Genomic DNA, 17,569 nt, shown 5'->3' with positions numbered 1-17,569 from the left:
CAACAATAATGTGCAGTTGTTTCGTTGGCGATATAAAGGATATCACGGTGATCGTTAAGCTCGTTGTTAACTATTTTCAAAGGGTAAACGTTATTTTTATCATCCAATCCGAAAACGTTTATTGAAATTTTATTCACTCGTTCAAACGTTGGAATGTCTTTTAGCTGAGCAGGGTATGAAATACAGTCCCAATCGTAAGCATTTTGAAACTCGGAAGAGTTGTACCAGCTAATGCGTTGAGGATTAATAGTGACATTTTTAGCCCAAATGGCATGTTTGAAACAGAATTCATCATTGTTTTTAACGTTAATTACAGCCTTTTTTCTACTTATCTTTGCGGGAAGTGGAATGAAACTTGAACCTTTTAATGGTTTATACTTGTTTATACGCAATTCCATTCCTATCACATGAAGTAATGACCATCCAGACCCCTTGGCGTGAAACTCAGATTTTTCCTTGAGTAATTTTGAAAATGTTTCGTCAACAACTTCTCCAATGTTATCAGTTAAGAATATACGTTGATTGTTAGTTTTAAAAGAAGCTTCCATTTCCTCTCCTTCACCCTTCTTAAATTTGCAAATTAAAACTAGGTTAAATTTAATGGAGTTATTTTGACCTACCACGTCAGATAATTTTTCAATTGTTTGGAACTTAATTGCGTCCAAATAAGAAACCACGTCACTGATATCATCATTCTCAGGAGTTATCCAATAGGTTCTCACTCTGGACCTAATTGCTGATTCTATTTCATTAAAACCTCTACCAAGTTGAACTGTGATATAATTCCTGTGCTGGTTCGTATTTTCGTGAGGTAAAGCTTCATCAATGTTATAATAGATTTCGCAGTAATTACAGAATCGTCTACCTTTTAAAGCATCTAATTTGTCTTTCATGTTGGAAAAAGTAATAATGTCCTCTATGTCCTCATTGTTAAATACAACACGCTTGTGAATATTATTAATGGCCTGTTCTAATTCATCTAATGTGGGGTAAGCACCAGACGTGTAATAAGCTAGTATTTGTTGAATGGAAGACATAATTTACGTGTAAATGGAGGGGTAAATATCTGGAAAAATATAAATAATTCCATCAAACACCATAGAATTATTAAACTTGAGGATACATGCAGACGTGATATAAGTATGAAAACACTGTACTTACGGATTGAGCGCTTGCAGACAAATATCGAAGATTCAAATAAGCCAACGATTAAGCAAAGGTGTGTGGAGAGAATTGGTGGAATTCACAAGTTGATTCGCTGCCAAGGGATGTTCAAGTCGTAAGAGTTGGACGGGAACTGATAATTTTGCTCTTTGCGCTGCCAATATTTATACAAATGGATCCCCCGGCCCCTCCCCACCCTCCACTATGGTATTGCTTCGGATCGAGAAAACCGGCTTCAGATGTACGTTATGATTCCTGCTGGTAAAGCCTTTCACTCGCCTTTTCCTTTAGCATTGCTAAATTACAGCTCAGTGACCTGGTTGCATGTTCGAACAAGTACAACCTTTCATTTGTCCTTCACACTTGTGGTGCCTCCTCCCTCGCTAAAAAATTGAGATCAAATTCTGATTTCTCTCCTTTCTATATCGCAAGAGTGTGGGGGGGTTATTGAGGAAATGTTCACTTTTATTTCACCATGAAATGGGTATATAAATAGCGCGCAAAATCTTTAAGCATCACACTTGGCTTCCACAAGAATGACAGTTTATTTGAATCGTTCTCAGTTTGTGGAATTGAATACTTCCTCATCAGGTATTCCCAGGCGTGATTGCTATTTAAAAATTGGTTTCCCTTCTCTTTACCAACTTTGCTTATCCATAATATCCGCTTGTGTAGATAAGAAAACTGACATTTATAAATTAACTTTACCACGATCAGTGCAAACGGACCTGGTATTTTACATAGAGTGTCATAGATTTTGTTTATGGAAATTGGGGTTAAATAGAATATCAGAAGATTTGACTGCTTCCTATGAATTGGAACTTTTAAATTTTGATTTTAATTTCTCATCCCGTTTATCGAAGTATGCTTATCAGCACCTTTTGGAGAGACCTATCGAGTTTTTATTAGACATAGAAAATAATATAGGTTATTTTATACATGTTATTATTATTAGTTACGAATTCTGTCATGGTTTAAAAAGGACAAGGTATTGTAGAAATTGTGCTATATCAATATATCCGTATAAACCACTACGAGTGTACACCTTAACTCATCATTCAATACTGTCGGTGAATTATGTGATGAATATTGTACGAAATGAGGTGAATTGGTGTGGGAATTGCATACGATGTCCATTATTTACTTTTATGCATAAAAATGATTGTGCTCGTTATTTTGGCGAGCATAGGTACAAATCCTCCGAAGATTCATCAGATTATTCATCTTCTGATTCGTCATCTAATAATTTACGTGGACAAACATTATCTTCAATCACGTTTGCTTTTAATTCACACAAAAAAAATATACAAGTAGCTTAAAATGGTATAAAATAGCGCGGAAACGGAGACTTCTTAATTCGAGTTTTTCAAGCGACGCATACTTTATGTCATCTGAGTCTTCGTCTTAAGTTCATAAGTCCCCCACTCTCTTTTCACTGACGACACTTTCACTGGGTATAAATACCTACTCTGTCTGTTGGATAATTCACACTCTCATCTCTACTGAACTCCAAGCATCACATCGCTCCAACAACTGCTGTTATTCACTGCAAACCTTGCCAGCACGCTCAACGATTGGGTTCCCAGACCTCTTCACTGCATATATCTGCTAATTGCACTCATCAGCTCTGCCGTCTTCTTCTCCTAGTCTCTGGTCCGTCTCTGCAAGGTTGTCGGTTTTCATCTCTCCACCATGTCCATCTCTGCCAACGTTACTGCTGCCAGCTCAGACGCTACCATCGATATGCATGCCGACTCCTCCAACGGTGAAAATGTTGCGTCCAGCTTAAAGAGGTATTTATATATTTTTAGTTTATTTTGATGAATCTAGATTGCATTGAAGGGAAGAATCCTTCTTTTTCTCTTACTTTAGAATATTCGTCCATATTGGAAAAATTAAATCCACTCACCAACATTCCTCACGCTTCCTGCGGAGGGAGTGATTTGGCTGGTCCTTCTCTCGTTCAAATCTCTATCAAAGGTAGAGTTTTTTCAATCATAATGATATGGAATTTTTTCCATTGCTCCTGATGATCAGATCTGTCAAATAATATTTGATAAGATAGCTATAGAAGTTGCATTTAAAAATTCTAGTAAAGACTTTACTGTAACTATGGAAGAAATGAGCAAGTTTTGATACTTCTGCTTTAAATTGTCTATTTGTTTTTTTTAATCAAACACAAATTATTTCCTTTTAGATATCTAACCTCTCCGTCAACATCAACTAATTCTATCTCTTCGGTTAGTATTTTTCGAATTTATATTCTTATATAAGTTTTTACTTGTGTTTCTAATGTTTTTTTTCTTTTTCTTACAGATCCGACAGAAATTGATAGAGGCTCAACGCCGAAACGAATTTCTGAAGAGAGAGGAGATGGAGGAAAATGTTAAATATTTAGTAACGAAGGTTGAGAAATTAAGTACAAAATATGGTGAAAAGTTAGTGGGATTGATCACCATAAGAAATGATGTAAGAAAACTGATATTGCCTGGAATTTTAAATCTAACTGCAGCTGAAGTTACATCATTCAATAGTAGTGGAGAAAAACTATTTGTAATAAAAGATAAGAATAATTTATTAAAAATTGTTTAAAGAGTTCGTGTGTGGTTTCTTTTAACACCTTTTAATTCTACTCACCAATGGGATAAGTTGGTTATGCGGCCGGTGCTGCATCATTATTAGATGTAATTTCTACATATTCTTTTGATGGCAGCTCCTTTGTAATTTCATGGTATGTTATAAATTTGAATTTACTGCCCACAGCTGACAAAAACCTAACATACCGTGTCGCGGCTACGTCAGCCGGGGCTGCTGCCATCAAAAGAATAACCATTGGTCCAAATTTGTACATTTTATACGGACCAATGTGTTTCAGTCTCCTACGTATCTTTTTTCTTCTTCCAAGCACCGGCGTCATTGTAATTCTCCCTTTCACATACATTGAACTGAAAGCATATTAAATTAATATTGTAAGTTATTATCATATACAATGTGATACCCTGCGTAATGACAATGGTTTTGCGTATTCATTCTTTGCTTTTTTTTAATAACTATTATATTAAATACTTTTTAAATTAATACTACTACAGACTGTGAGGATGTTTATTGCCGTAGCCCGCTTTCATTTTGAATTTAAATTTTACAAATGGCTGCTAGGATGGGGGGGGGGGGGGGGGGCGTGTCAATGGGCGGAGGATTAGCGTTATGTATGGAGTAGCAGAAATAAGAGTTAAAGATGTTTTTTTTAACTACCTATTATTTTAAGATATTTTTATTAACTTCATTTGTTATTTCAAATATACTTCGCACACAGACTACGAAGTTATTCATCACAGTAGTATAAATTGTCTGCCTGGGCTTCCATTTTGAATCTGAATTTTACAAATGGCCGCTAAAAAATGGGCGGGGCATGCAAATGGGCGGGATGAGACGAAGAGGTGAATTTCCAGATGTTCACATGTCTGTCGCTAGATGGTGTGTGAGTACAGATCGGTTAGCAACTAACTCTGTTGGTGGACTCCATCTGCAGTGGTAAGGTGCAACTATTGGGGGATTATATGCTTGAGATTTTTTGCTAACGTCATTACAGAACGTAAAGAGGAATATTTATCCAAAAAAAGTTTTGATCGCAAGTGAGTATTAGAATATGTGATTACTATTGATAATAGAATGAATTTCATTTTAAGTGATTTACTTGATATTGACCATTTTTTTGGCTAATCATATCTATAGTTACATATCTTTCATTGGTACAGGGATATGTGAAATTGATGCGCTAATGCTATATCGATAGTAGTATAAGCATGTTCACTTACCTTATCGTCTGCTGTTGGCTGTTCCAGTGATTTCTGAAGCGATGGCATTGGGTATTTATACAAATTTTTCATTATTGCAGTACGTATAAAAGACGTGTGAAAGTGTACCGGTCCCATCTCTCTTCCTTCTTCATGAAATCATGTTTTAAACGAACGAGGAAGTAATTGTTTGACGAAGCCAGTCTTTTGCGTGAGGAAATCCGGCATACTTATTCGCAAAATCATGTTTTTGGGAGGGTGAAGCATGTGAAAGTAGTCTTCGCACGGGGACATTTTCCAGTTTTAAGTCGATTGGAAATTTTCGCTCTCTTAACCCTTCCGGGTTCTCTAGGCAATTGAGATAGTACTTTTAAATACTATTGATGATGAAGTAAATACTGAATATGTTCATGATGAGAAGTTTGTTGACTCTGTTTTGAGAGGGGGGAGGGGGCCTCCAGACACCCAAGGTTGAACGACGAAGCAGACAGCCTTGACGGGGAAGACTGCATGATTTTTTGACGAGGTTATTACGCGTTGTTTTGCGATTATTTGGCGGTTTTTACTGCTTTCATTGACCTTGTTTTAGAAGGAACAAAACTATCCTACTTTTCTCAACGTATAGCTGTTGTCAAACCGTAATACACTAATTTATACTCACTCTATGAAAAATCATGTTAGGCAACTAATATGAAGAGATCATGCCAAATTTGAACTAACATAAGGTGCTGCGGCCAGATTTTCTTCCATTTCAGCACACTTTCGTGTGGATTTCTATAAAAAGTAGAAATTGTACATCATTATAAAGCTAAGCATATTCTTTCTTTTTTAGATAAAATTTCGTGATATTCAACTCAAATCAAATATTACACATAAATCAGTCTACATACATCCCTCTACATGCACCAAGGCATTAATCATAAATTTAATTTTTGAAATCCTTAAAAAACTGTGAAAAATGAGAAAAGTACGATGTTAAATATTTAAATGCACAATTTTCTTTAAAACATACTTGTCATGGGACAATCATTACAAAATAAGAATCGAGATAAATTCGTTAGGGGGCAGGTGGGATATTCATTTGACAATTGAAATAAATCCCTATCACATTTCTTCAACAACCACTTCATGTACAATACGACCAATAATAAAATTTTAACGAATAAAACAGATGGAGTTTTGTGCATGCAAGCACTAATTTGGTCTGTAAAAGCCATAAGAGTTCCTGTAAATCCATAATATTAAAAAAAAAAAAAGGAATAATTGCCCGTTACATATCTCTGACGCCAACTCAACAGCTTCTGGAGGTGTGGGTGCCGTGTATTCAATATTTCGTAGGACTCAAAATTTATGAACGTCATGGTGCGTAAGTTATGCGTAATGAAAAGGGTTTCCTCATGAATATACTTGTTATTTCAGCGAATTAATTCTTCCCTCTCAGCAAAAAATGAAGAAGGGGATGTCAGCACAAGAAAAATTACATTGGAGGCAGTTAAGGCAAAAAAGGAAATTCTGTAGGTGAGAATGAGAATTGAGGCCACTGAGTTAACCACTTTCCGCTCAGGGATGATCCTCCTGAATTTTAATGCAAAGTCTTAAAAAATACAGAGAAAAGTGAAATTGGATTACAAAAGTGCAATGGAGAGAGATTTCATTGGCAATAAAATAAAGTAACCAGAAACACTGAGCATAAATTTAATCGAAATTCCATATGGTAACTAAAATGATGCATATGAAGTATACCTTGTATGAAATCCAAACTCCTAGCCTAACTTCTGTTGCATTAAAACAGTGGTCGACATCCAGTAGGTCACGTGAAGTCCCCGGAGTAACTTCATGCGGCAAATATTGATAATAGCAGATAATATTTTGAAAAATCTGGCTACTGTGAGGTTTTTGCCGGAAGTGGGTGCTTGTATGCGTTGAATCATTATTTCCCCTTATAAATATTATGTTAAAATTGAAAAGTTTGCATTTGCATAATTGACTTTTATAAATCCAAATTTCAGCCCACAGTCATGAAAAACTCCACGGACCCATTAACACATTCTATGTGGGCCCGATTTTCATGAACGTAGGCAGAATCGGCCGATAAAATATGAAAGAAAAATAGAGAGGGATTTTCGCGCCATAACTTCCGTTTAAATACTGCTATTTACAAACTGCGCGCACGGGTAGAAGAAAAAAGCTTGCTGAAGGCCATGCACACGATGAAAATACTCGGAAGAGGATATTAGTCACGTACGGAGACGGAGAAAGCCCCCCCCCCCCCAACCCCCCCCCCAACCCCCCCCCCCCCCCCCGTCCGACCGGAAGAGCACGTCATTTGACGTGCTCCGTACCTCGGCGTGGACGTGACCTTGTCAATTGACGTGCTCCACGCTGAATGTGTTAATAATTGCAATTGAAAAAATAACATATTATTTTGGCACTCGGGAGATATTGCACGTGAGAAAGAGAATGATTACCCCCCTTGTTAATTTATGCCGTCACGGTTGGATGTGTTCCCTACGCTACACCAGATCTCAAGAAACATTTTACTTGATACAATGCGGACGTGAATCTGATCATTAATAAAAATTACCCACCGCTACTAAACTGTAATGAAGATTTATGATATTCACCATCAGAAACCTGGAGAGAATTCATTCTAGCTGAAGAAAGAAGGATCATAACTTTCACAATTTTTTCTTTAATTCAAGACAGCTTTACTTCTTGGTATTTCTGATTCAAAAAAGTGTAGTGGAATTTTTAAGCTAGAATTAATTCATCAGCTCTGCATTTATGCATAAATAAGTGATGTTCACACATATACAGTGGAACTTGGTTATAACGGCATCGGCTGTAACGTCAACTCGGGTTTAACGTCACGTTTTATACAGACCAGCCAAAATTGAAAATTTTATGTTTTACGAAAACCCGTTTATATCGTCAACAAATATTGTGACACTCGGGTATAGCGTCAAAAATTTTGCGATTCTTAGGTTGCAAAAGTGGTAGTGTGATTGTATTATGTCCCAAAGTTCATAGAAACCATGTGTAGAAACATCAAAAGCAAAAACAGGTCACAAGCTGCCCATTGAGCTGGTGACAGGATGCAACTCTTTTGTTTAATTGGTGTCTGGAGGGGGCTGTCCCGCATACCTGGGTCTTATCCCTTCCCACCCCTACATTCTACAAGGTCACTGACACGGGCACACTGTATTGTATTGTTTGTTTCGTTAGTTACGGTAGATCATCAGTCACATCACTAACTACCTCCGTGTGAGCATCGCGTATGTTGACAGTTGTTTTTTTCGTCGTTAGTTGTGTTTTGTTTGTGCTTGTCAAGTTGTGGTAGCAAACGGAAGGTGCTTCCTATCAAGGAAAAAGTGCGGGTGATCAGAGCGGTGGAAAGTGGAAGAAAAATCGCTGAAGTGTGTCGTGAAGTGTTGTATATAGCAGAAAATTTGCGTTTTTACTTTGTCATTTAACTCAGATTTAAGGCTGCTTTTTTTATAACGTCACTCGGATATAACGTTAAAAATCTTCTGGTCCCTTTGATGACGTTATAACCAAGTTCCACTGTATATAATGGGCAAATAAGTGATAAATCAATAATGTGTACTTGCATATATAATGTAAAAATGTTTGTTATAAAAATGTAATAAAATTATGAAAATATTAATGCACAAGTCCGAAATGAATTATATACTCATAGATATTTGTCTTAAATAATGTTTGAAAAAAATGATTCATTGTCATCACAATGAATATTATGATGTACTCGTCAAAATTGAAATAGCCATATATCAGAGCAAGAATGCGCGATAAATCCCCGCAAAAAATAAGATTTCTCCGCAGACTTGGAAAGCACAACTGTTTAAAGAGGGTTTAGGGACGGCTTTCATTCATCAATTAAAGGCAGAGGGAGGGAAAGGCGGAATTTTCCGGGATCCTTTCCCCTTTGACGCATTTCGACGCCGCACCTGGAAAAGCAAGAGACCCGCCTTTAATTGGTAGGCTACGGAACGAGATGGATTTAATTTGGACGCTGTCTGTATAGGCGAACAAATCGACCCCACGCTCCCTTACTGCCACCGTGTCCAAAAATAAAGGAAAAAGGACAGAGGGTCCTTTGGGCGCTAATTCTCTCCGTTCGCTCACTACCAACAACGGCCACCTATCTCGATCGCCCCCTTCCATGCGTCACCGCAGCCTACTCCATCACTACGTATACATACACAACTCCGCTTTCAACCACTCCAGCTTCCCCCATTTCCTTCCTCCGACGATACATACTTCAATATTTATAGCTCAAAAAAATTCGGCGTGGAAAATTTCATCAAAAGTCAATCTCTCATGATTCGAACGATAATCATTACCATTGGGAGTGGTAAAGGCGAAATTACGAGGAGGCATTTTCAGAATGATTTTCAATCATCAACAATTATTTTACTAAAAATGTTTCGAGAATAAATTTCAACATAATACAATACCTATCTAACCATATTTAAAGTACAAAAAAATTGAATCAAAATAATTTTTATACCTGCATAGTTTTCTATTTGCACGCAAAAGTTTCATCAGTCATAGAATACGATTGGAAAAACGCACAAGTTTGTTTAACGTAGTGTTTCGTACCTGATGATGACTTTTAACGTCGAGAAAATTGCCGCATAAATACATTATGCGACATTATTGCCTGATAAAGAAAAACATCGAGGAACAAGTTGATGGTAATAACAGAAAAGGAAGAACTCAAAAAATATATGTGGAACCGGTAAAGAAGGATATGAAAGAGAATAAAGATGTAAGTATGAAAGGATGAGCCGCTATATACCAATCTTAGGATTGTTGACCAATGATGATGAAATAGGGTAGTTTCCTTCATCAAAGAAAACGAAAGGCATTGATTGCGATTCGTTACCCACCATTAGTGTATTCATAATACACAAATTATTTGGTTTTTGAAATACCGGTTTAGACGAATGGCAAGGGTCAAATGTTATCCTCATTTGAAAAAGGCCAGATTGGCGCCCATGCGATTCCACTCCGCATGACGTCACAGGGACCTAGTTTCTACACGAGAGGATAGGAGTTATACATCGTCTGAGGTTACCAATGCATGCATGAGGCACAGAGCTCAGGGAAACATGTCTTAATAATCACCTATTAAAACTGGCTAATTTCGGAAAGTTTTCTTCGTTTGATAAGGTATTAATAAACCTTTTTTAAGCCAAGCGCTACCATCCAGTAAGGTACTCAGCTATCCGCTAACATCCTGCGACGTATCAGCGCTAAGCCTCGCCTCAAGGTCACCTCACCGGGCGGGAGGGGGAACCAGAAATACGACGTACGGAGATATTTCCCGGCATTCATACTTAAGCGTCGCGTTTTCGCGCGCTTGAAATTTTTCACTTTTCATTTAATCGCGAAAAATAGATGTTGTCATTTAAAAATCTAAAAGCGTGAAATATGTACTCCAGGAGTAATAATCTTTCGATTAAAGCAATAAAAAAATAATAGGAAACCACCCTATCATGAGAAATCGTCAAGTCTTTGCTTTCCATTACCGACAATTAGCACACTCCACGAAGTCACGCCTGACACAACAGCCATTCCCAGGGTGTGCGGAACGGGGCGATTCCACATTAGGTATGCAGAACTCATCACAGTCTCAGTCAGGAACACGCTTGCCTACGGGACACAATTCAAGCACACAGCACAAGGAGATGTGGTCAGACCATACACTAGGAGAGTGCTCAGGAAACGAAAATCCTACCGTGAAAATAAAACTATAGACGCAAAATATCATAGAGAAATACCTCAAAGTAAGAGAAATACAGTTTCTACGTACCGTTTCAAACTGATATTAAGCTGTTTTATCCATGCAACTTGGCCATTGTCATAAGGTGGTTCATTCAGTAATTTACTCACAATTGCTAAGCTAGATATGTCATGGAGAAACAAAAATGAAAACAGTGCATAACGTAAGCTATAAAAAAAGCGCTTGGATCTCGACTGCATTAGTCAATTCATTCTTATTTCGAACTCACATTTTGGGTACATATTTATTCTGGTATAGATAAATACCAGATGAAATACCCTATATCCTGTCTCGTAATCTTCCGTGGCGTTCTTGATTTGTTGATCTCTCCATCTTTTGGGTTTTCGCCGCGTTGTTTGCCGTAGTACTGCCTGAAGTCCATAGCACACACCACTCTTCCCGAAGTTTGCTCAGAGAAAATGGCTTGTTGGTATAAAATCGTTTCTGGCTTGATTTGGCGGAAGTTCGATATATCCATGATGGAAGATTCCTTGGAAATGTGCCTTGAAAATGACAAAATGCTTTAAAACCATGGTCGGTTGTTGAGTTTTGGAATTAAAAAGTTTGAAAATTACTATTTGTGTTCTTTCATCATGGCTTGTTGGTGTAACTGGCTAACACCAACCGACTATCGGGTGATCCGGGTTCGAATCCCGGCTAGGTCAAATAATTTTTCATGCCAAACTCCATCCTTTGGCGAATTTATTTGTTGCCAACGTATGACGAACAACGTGGAGGAAAACCCGAATGATCAACGTACACTATATTCTATCCAAAGCCAGGTCATCCAACCTACGTCACTAATCACACATTGACACCTAACCCTCTCCTCCATCGTAAGAGCCCCGAGGTCCCGTTGACGGCCTCACAAGGCCACCCCATCCACTCCACTAAGCACCCTGCTGAATTCTCCCCCAAAATGTTTTCCCTCCGGTCACCCGAAAAACTCCCTCCCTCTGAAACCACCATCCCGGGATCCACTGCCCCTGTGTGCAAGCCCAACCTCCTTCCCACGAACCCATTAACAATGCTTCCCACACGAAACACCGTCATGAATCCCGGTCTGGGATCTCAACAGCGAAGGTAGGCAGAGTGCATACATTCCCTATCCCCCTTTTATCCTCACAGGGTGACCAACCACTCGGGAAATCTCAATAAAAATATGGGTAAGGCCAAAAATTTGTTATTATTTTCGATTGCAAGAGTTTTCAAAGTAAATATAACAGTTTTTTTCCAATTTTCGATCAACCAAGACGCATCGCCTACTACTCGAGTTTTTCTCAGCGAAAATTCTGCGGCTTTTTAAACTTTCGCACAATAGCCGAGCAGTTCACTAGCCACTCGTTGGCCTAGAGCATCGAAAGCGTGGTTCTTTGTTGTTTTTACTAATGCGTGAAACTTTTTTTAGTCTTATTATTAATATTCGCGATTCGCAAACTACTTCAACAGGTCTGAAAAAAATCCAAAATCGTAAAAATTGGAAACTGAACGTTTTAAAATCAGCTGCACACCGTGAAACTCTACCCCCATGCTGTTTTGATAAAAATAAGTATAGAATTATCCTCATTCTCTGAGCTCCAATCACGCATTTTAAACTCGATGGAAATAGTCTGCAACTACAACATTATTACTATTACAAGACTTATTATACAGTGTGGGGAAAAATTGTGTCACGAAATCTTAACCCTGGATGGATGATTCCAGTTGGGACCATAATTACTTAGGGTGTTAAGGTAAAAAAGGCATGATTTTTTGACCACAAAAAATGAGCGTCGAGCGCTTCGATTGATAGCGAGTTTTCCCCGTGGCTTGATGATCTGGACTGCTCATAACTTCGAATAGTTTGCCTGTCGGAGATCGCGAGGTACCCAAGACAGCTTGCCAATTCAATGGTAGCAATCTAAACTTCTATTCTGGGGGCCTGGGTTCGAATCCACTTCTCAGTCTCAGTACTTCAGTATCAGTACTTCAATTATAATTTTATTACAATACGTAAGAATAAAAAATCGATAACCCAGGACCACCGATTGACAGGCTGGCGCGCTACTACTGAACACGCGAGCTGCCTTCGATACACCGCGATCTCCGGCAGACAAACAATTCGAGGCCATGAGTTGTCCACAGTACCCGGCAACAGGGCAAACTTGCGGTCAATTAGACCGCTGGGCGCAAATTTTCTGTAAATGGTTAAAAAATGATCCGTTTTCGATTTAAGCATCATTAGTAGTTTTGGTTCCCACTGGCAACAGCCATTCAGCATGAAAATATCCTGACATTTTTTTCTCCACCCTGTAAAGTCACTAGACTCGTTTAATAGCAACACGTGTAAATAAATTCGTTCAACTAACGTACACCTCAACCTAACTCCGAAACAATGCTCCGACAGGGGACTTCACCGTCACATATCCCGTCCGGGAAATTCACAAAAGCGCTACGCCGGTAAATTCCGTCTCGCTTTCCCCCTTCCCTCTCCTCTTCCTTCCTGCCTCTCGCCGTGCACCGTATCGCAAATCAATGCGCTACTTTATTCCCGAGCACGACACGACACTCGATGACCCCGCCCCGCCCAGCCACTCATGATCCCTGGTGCCCGCGGCTTGTGATGTATCTGCCGCCCTTTTGTCCTGCCGCGGCGACCCTTCCGATTCTCCCGGAACACGGCTCACCGACAGGAGTCCTTTTAAACACACCTCCGGCCTTGTTAGGCGAATGCGTTTGTGCCCCTTTTCCCCGTCCTTCCACACCAATTTAACCCCTTCTCTGTGTTTTTACGTAGCCTTTCGCTTTCTGTTTTCGATCCCATCCACGAGGGTTTACACGCTTTCCCACGTGCTTTCATCACACTTACGTTTCGTGCCGGAAATTTATTGCCGCAGTATATTAATATGAAATAGAGTTGCCGTAAGTAAGTACCCGAAGAAAAGGGAGAGACAAGTTTTAGGGCTGGGTCGGGGTTGGAAGGGATAAATCATGCACAAACATATCGTACTGTGAGCTTAATTTTAATTTCGCAAACTCAGAGGTACCGGTGATGATTTAAAGTCATTTGGAACACTTTTAGTAGATTTTGTGTGAATAAAATTAAACGTCATCATTGTCTATCATTTAATGTATGCATCTAATCATGCTTAATTTTCCACGATACCTCTCTGGAAAAAAAAGGTGATTTGAGTGAAGTATAGGTGATTTTCCGCTTAAATTTACCTTCAAATGTCTTCTTGCTTTAGCCTTGAAAAAGAGATTACAGGCAGCCCATAGAGTAAACAAAAAAGTTTCGCAAAAACTCATTTCATTTTTCAAATAGAGCAATAATAAATAGAAGGACATTTTGAGATTTTGAGAAAATTAAAGATGAAGTACGATTTTCCTTGGAATTTTTCGTGAATCCCTGCATGACTATAACGCTTAAAGGACCAAACCAGTGATTTTACGGGTAGCCACAATTCTGAAGTCTGTAATTCCTACATTTTTCGTTTAACCACCTCGTTTTTCCTGAATTTTGGTTAATTTTGATTATGTTTATTATGCGTTAAAATAAATAATTTTAACTATGAAAAATATACCTTTAGAACCTATTTATCTTAAAGGACCAAAGTCACAGGTATGAAATTTTGCAGTATATTTTGCCCTTTCTTATTGTTTATCTTTCTAACATCCCATATACACTTTCTACATTATGGTGGTGAGGTGAGGTGACACTTGTTGCATTTAGCTGAATTTCATATCTTTCTGTTCACTTTTTGAAGGAGAACACATGTTTTTCTTATGCTTGACACATTAGTGCTTCAAATTTCCTTGGCTTAGCTCTAAACGCCCTCTGATATTATTGCTATAAATACTACTTTTCTACCATCTCGACAGTATTAATGCCTATTATAACTAGGCTCTATCTGACAACAAGAATAATATCCTAAAATATTCGTAACTGCATAAATTATGATGTGTTCTACGAATAGGTAATCCTATAGTATATGGTCGGAAAACGGATAAAAACGGTCATTTCCTCAAAATTTTCTTGTTGACGTGCTTTGTTTAGAACTCTGGTATTATTAATTCCCATGAGACATTTTCCATAGATACATTGAAGACATGTCCGGAAGACAATTCCCACGAAATTTTGTGGAATAATCTCTTATCTCCCTTCTGGGAAAACGTCATATTATCAAATCCCATGGGACTTTGTTGCATTGAGATACGTTGGAGACATGTCCGGAAGACATTTTCAAGGAAAGTGACAGGAATAGTCTCTTATCTCCCTTCTGAGAAAATTATAGGCATTCCAGAATGTGACAAAATTTTAGCTATAGCATTATGCTATGCGAGGTTGCTATAAAATGATAATCGAATCTAATATAATCATGTTCAAAATAGTTAGAGTTTGGAATACCAGGCCCTGAAAATGGTCTTATCAATCACACATTGCGGTCAGAAATTACGGATACGGAAAATTTACGGATATAAATACCAAGAGCTTTCCAGTTACTCTCTTCACTTTTTAACGAAGCAAATTTTTATGATAAATTAAAAACATGAACAACTTCCCTTAAATAACATTGGCAGCCAAATACAGCATCTTATCAGAAATTAACTAATGCTTTGATTACATTCTGATTCAATTAGCATAAATTTTATCACGCTCGAAAAGCAGAAGTTTTGATAAATTGTAAATTTCTGAGTCTATAATATATAGTAACAAACACTTCATGGATAAATACAAATAATAATGGCGTCTTTATTCATCAACCAAATTTTGGATTACAAAGCCCTCTATTACAATTAAATTGATGGACGCGTACATAAACCAAAAACTCAGGATGGAAGATAATCCTCCCATGCGAGATTCGAACCCGCAACACTTAATTTATCCGACGATTACTTTACCCCAGTGAAACCTGCAAAATTAAGATAAGTAAGTATGCCAGCGTATAAGAGGCCTGAACGTATTAGAGTCCCCGCGGTTGGAGGAGTAAACGATGGTAACCACTGTACTAACTCACCTACAAATGGATAAAGATACGTTTACAAAAATAAAAATTACGTTCATCATATTTTCAAATTGAATATTGATAGAGACTCTTGCCACGGTTTGCTGATCAAAGCAAGGACGTCCATTTAACAAGGTTTCCACAGAAATTGGGTAACCATTTAAAACACCACTGATCTCCTGTCACGCGGAGCGTAGATACTGGATCATCTCGCGTCAAAGTAACTCGAGGCCATAGGAAGCACACAGCATGCTACTTTAATCCCGCGACTAACCTTTCTCCTTTCAAGCGTGCATTCGCCTCCAGCCATTTCGTTTTCATTCACTCCCGCTCGCTAATCGAGCAATAGCTCGTCATTTTCACGGCCATTTGCAAAGTGAATAAATTAAAGTCATGCCGTCGTGTCTGTCACTCAAAGCAACCATATTCTGGAAGCCTTTCACATCCCAAAGTAATGGGGTAGGATTTCGATGGAATTAAGTTTCAAGGATTTTCATCAAAATTCACGGCGGCGACAAAAATTTTTAACTTTCAGCCGACGAGACTCTCCCTATGCAGCGAAATATGACGACCGTAATATGTTATTCATGCGATCTATAAAAGCCTGTCAAATGGCAAGCTTTGTACGCCGTGTCAGGCCTTAATGAAAACCTTTTTCCCGAGTCTGACATACCGGGTCTCATTTAATGCTAATTGTTGCATACAAAAGAGAAAGGGAGCGGAGAAAGTGTGCGGACTCTTGGGATATTAAATTTAAAATCCCACGGGACCGAAAATTTCATATTAACGATTTTATGCATTTTTATCCTGTGCATAAGCCCAATTTATACGATTTTAAATTCATGAATAATTTTTGACTTTCTCTTTAATCCAGCTTAATGGTGCAATAAATAATTGGAGTAAAATTTACTCTTACAAGTTAATTAATACCCAATATCAAGCCAGTTAGTTCATCAAGGTTAGGAAAGTAAGTCATTCTGTGAGACTTTTCAACATTCATTGATAACTAAATCCTTATAACGTTCACACAATAAAGCCTTGCTCTTAGGAAAAGATCAGGAGGTTTTATCGATGAGGTTTAAAGTCACCTTGAAGAAAGGCTTTGGCGGTAAAAATATCTCGCGATTTGGCTATAGAATTCCGATCTTTTCCTAAGTTATCCCTGATTTTTAGGGGGTTATGTTGAAGATTTTCAGTGAACAAAGAATTCACTCATGTTATGATCCAGGGACTTGGTTGTACAGATCATGCTCTAAATTCCATTTGAAATGCGAGACTTATATTCATTTTTAAAATGTGTAAATACTCTAACCGGTAGTAAAAAAAAAGTCGTGATCATCCGAAATAGGTGTAAAATTCAAAGCACTGCATGAAGAAAGTGTCTCGGTACTCACGTCAGGCGCGTGAGAGTAAAGTTCTATGCATAACTTTAAACCAAGAATGAAATTCACCATGAGAAAATATTTGGTTTAGCGGATATTTGAACCCGGATGACCCCATCGTCGATCAGGCGTGCTAGTCAATGGTACTACGAGGCCATCTTCCCAGCACAATCTTCAGAATGGGTTTCACCGAAAAAGTGTGGACGTCCCTAGTCCACTCCGTCGCTTGTGCCACATGTGCAATTCTCACGCTGAGTGCTCCGAACGAAAAATTTATGGATGATTATTTCAATAAACCAGCCCTTTAGGTTAAACACGTTTATATTTAGGGTACAATGCACATAATATAAAACATGCAAACTACATTTACTTGAAGTTCTAAATCTTACTTGATAAGGATATGAAGTAAAATACTTGGCGCTGTTTCACATAAGT

At 38.2% G+C, this 17,569-nt stretch overlaps 1 protein-coding gene across 1 annotated transcript; it reads left to right on the top strand.

Annotated features, from left to right (window-relative positions):
- The first annotated feature begins 2,856 nt into the window (after positions 1-2,856).
- Positions 2,857-3,762, top strand: LOC124174037. Its single transcript, XM_046553177.1, has 3 exons — positions 2,857-2,957; positions 3,362-3,404; positions 3,481-3,762. Exons 1-3 carry the CDS (start codon positions 2,857-2,859, stop codon positions 3,754-3,756), a joined length of 420 nt encoding a protein of 139 aa, XP_046409133.1. The 3' UTR covers positions 3,757-3,762.
- The last annotated feature ends 13,807 nt before the right edge of the window (positions 3,763-17,569 follow it).

The sequence above is a fragment of the Ischnura elegans genome, chromosome 2 (genome assembly GCF_921293095.1).
Source record: "Ischnura elegans chromosome 2, ioIscEleg1.1, whole genome shotgun sequence".
NCBI lineage: Eukaryota > Metazoa > Arthropoda > Insecta > Odonata > Coenagrionidae > Ischnura > Ischnura elegans.
This window is presented reverse-complemented; position numbering and strand designations above follow the sequence as displayed.

What these genes read in the sequence shown, in the direction of transcription:
- LOC124174037 (XM_046553177.1), top strand. Translation starts at nt 2,857, where the DNA reads ATGTCCATCTCTGCCAACGTTACTGCTGCCAGCTCAGACGCTACCATC. An exon ending in GTTGCGTCCAGCTTAAAGAG is followed by an intron (nt 2,958 to 3,361) that starts GTATTTATATAT and finishes ATTTCCTTTTAG; the next exon opens with ATATCTAACCTCTCCGTCAA. An exon ending in CAACTAATTCTATCTCTTCG is followed by an intron (nt 3,405 to 3,480) that starts GTTAGTATTTTT and finishes TTTTTCTTACAG; the next exon opens with ATCCGACAGAAATTGATAGA.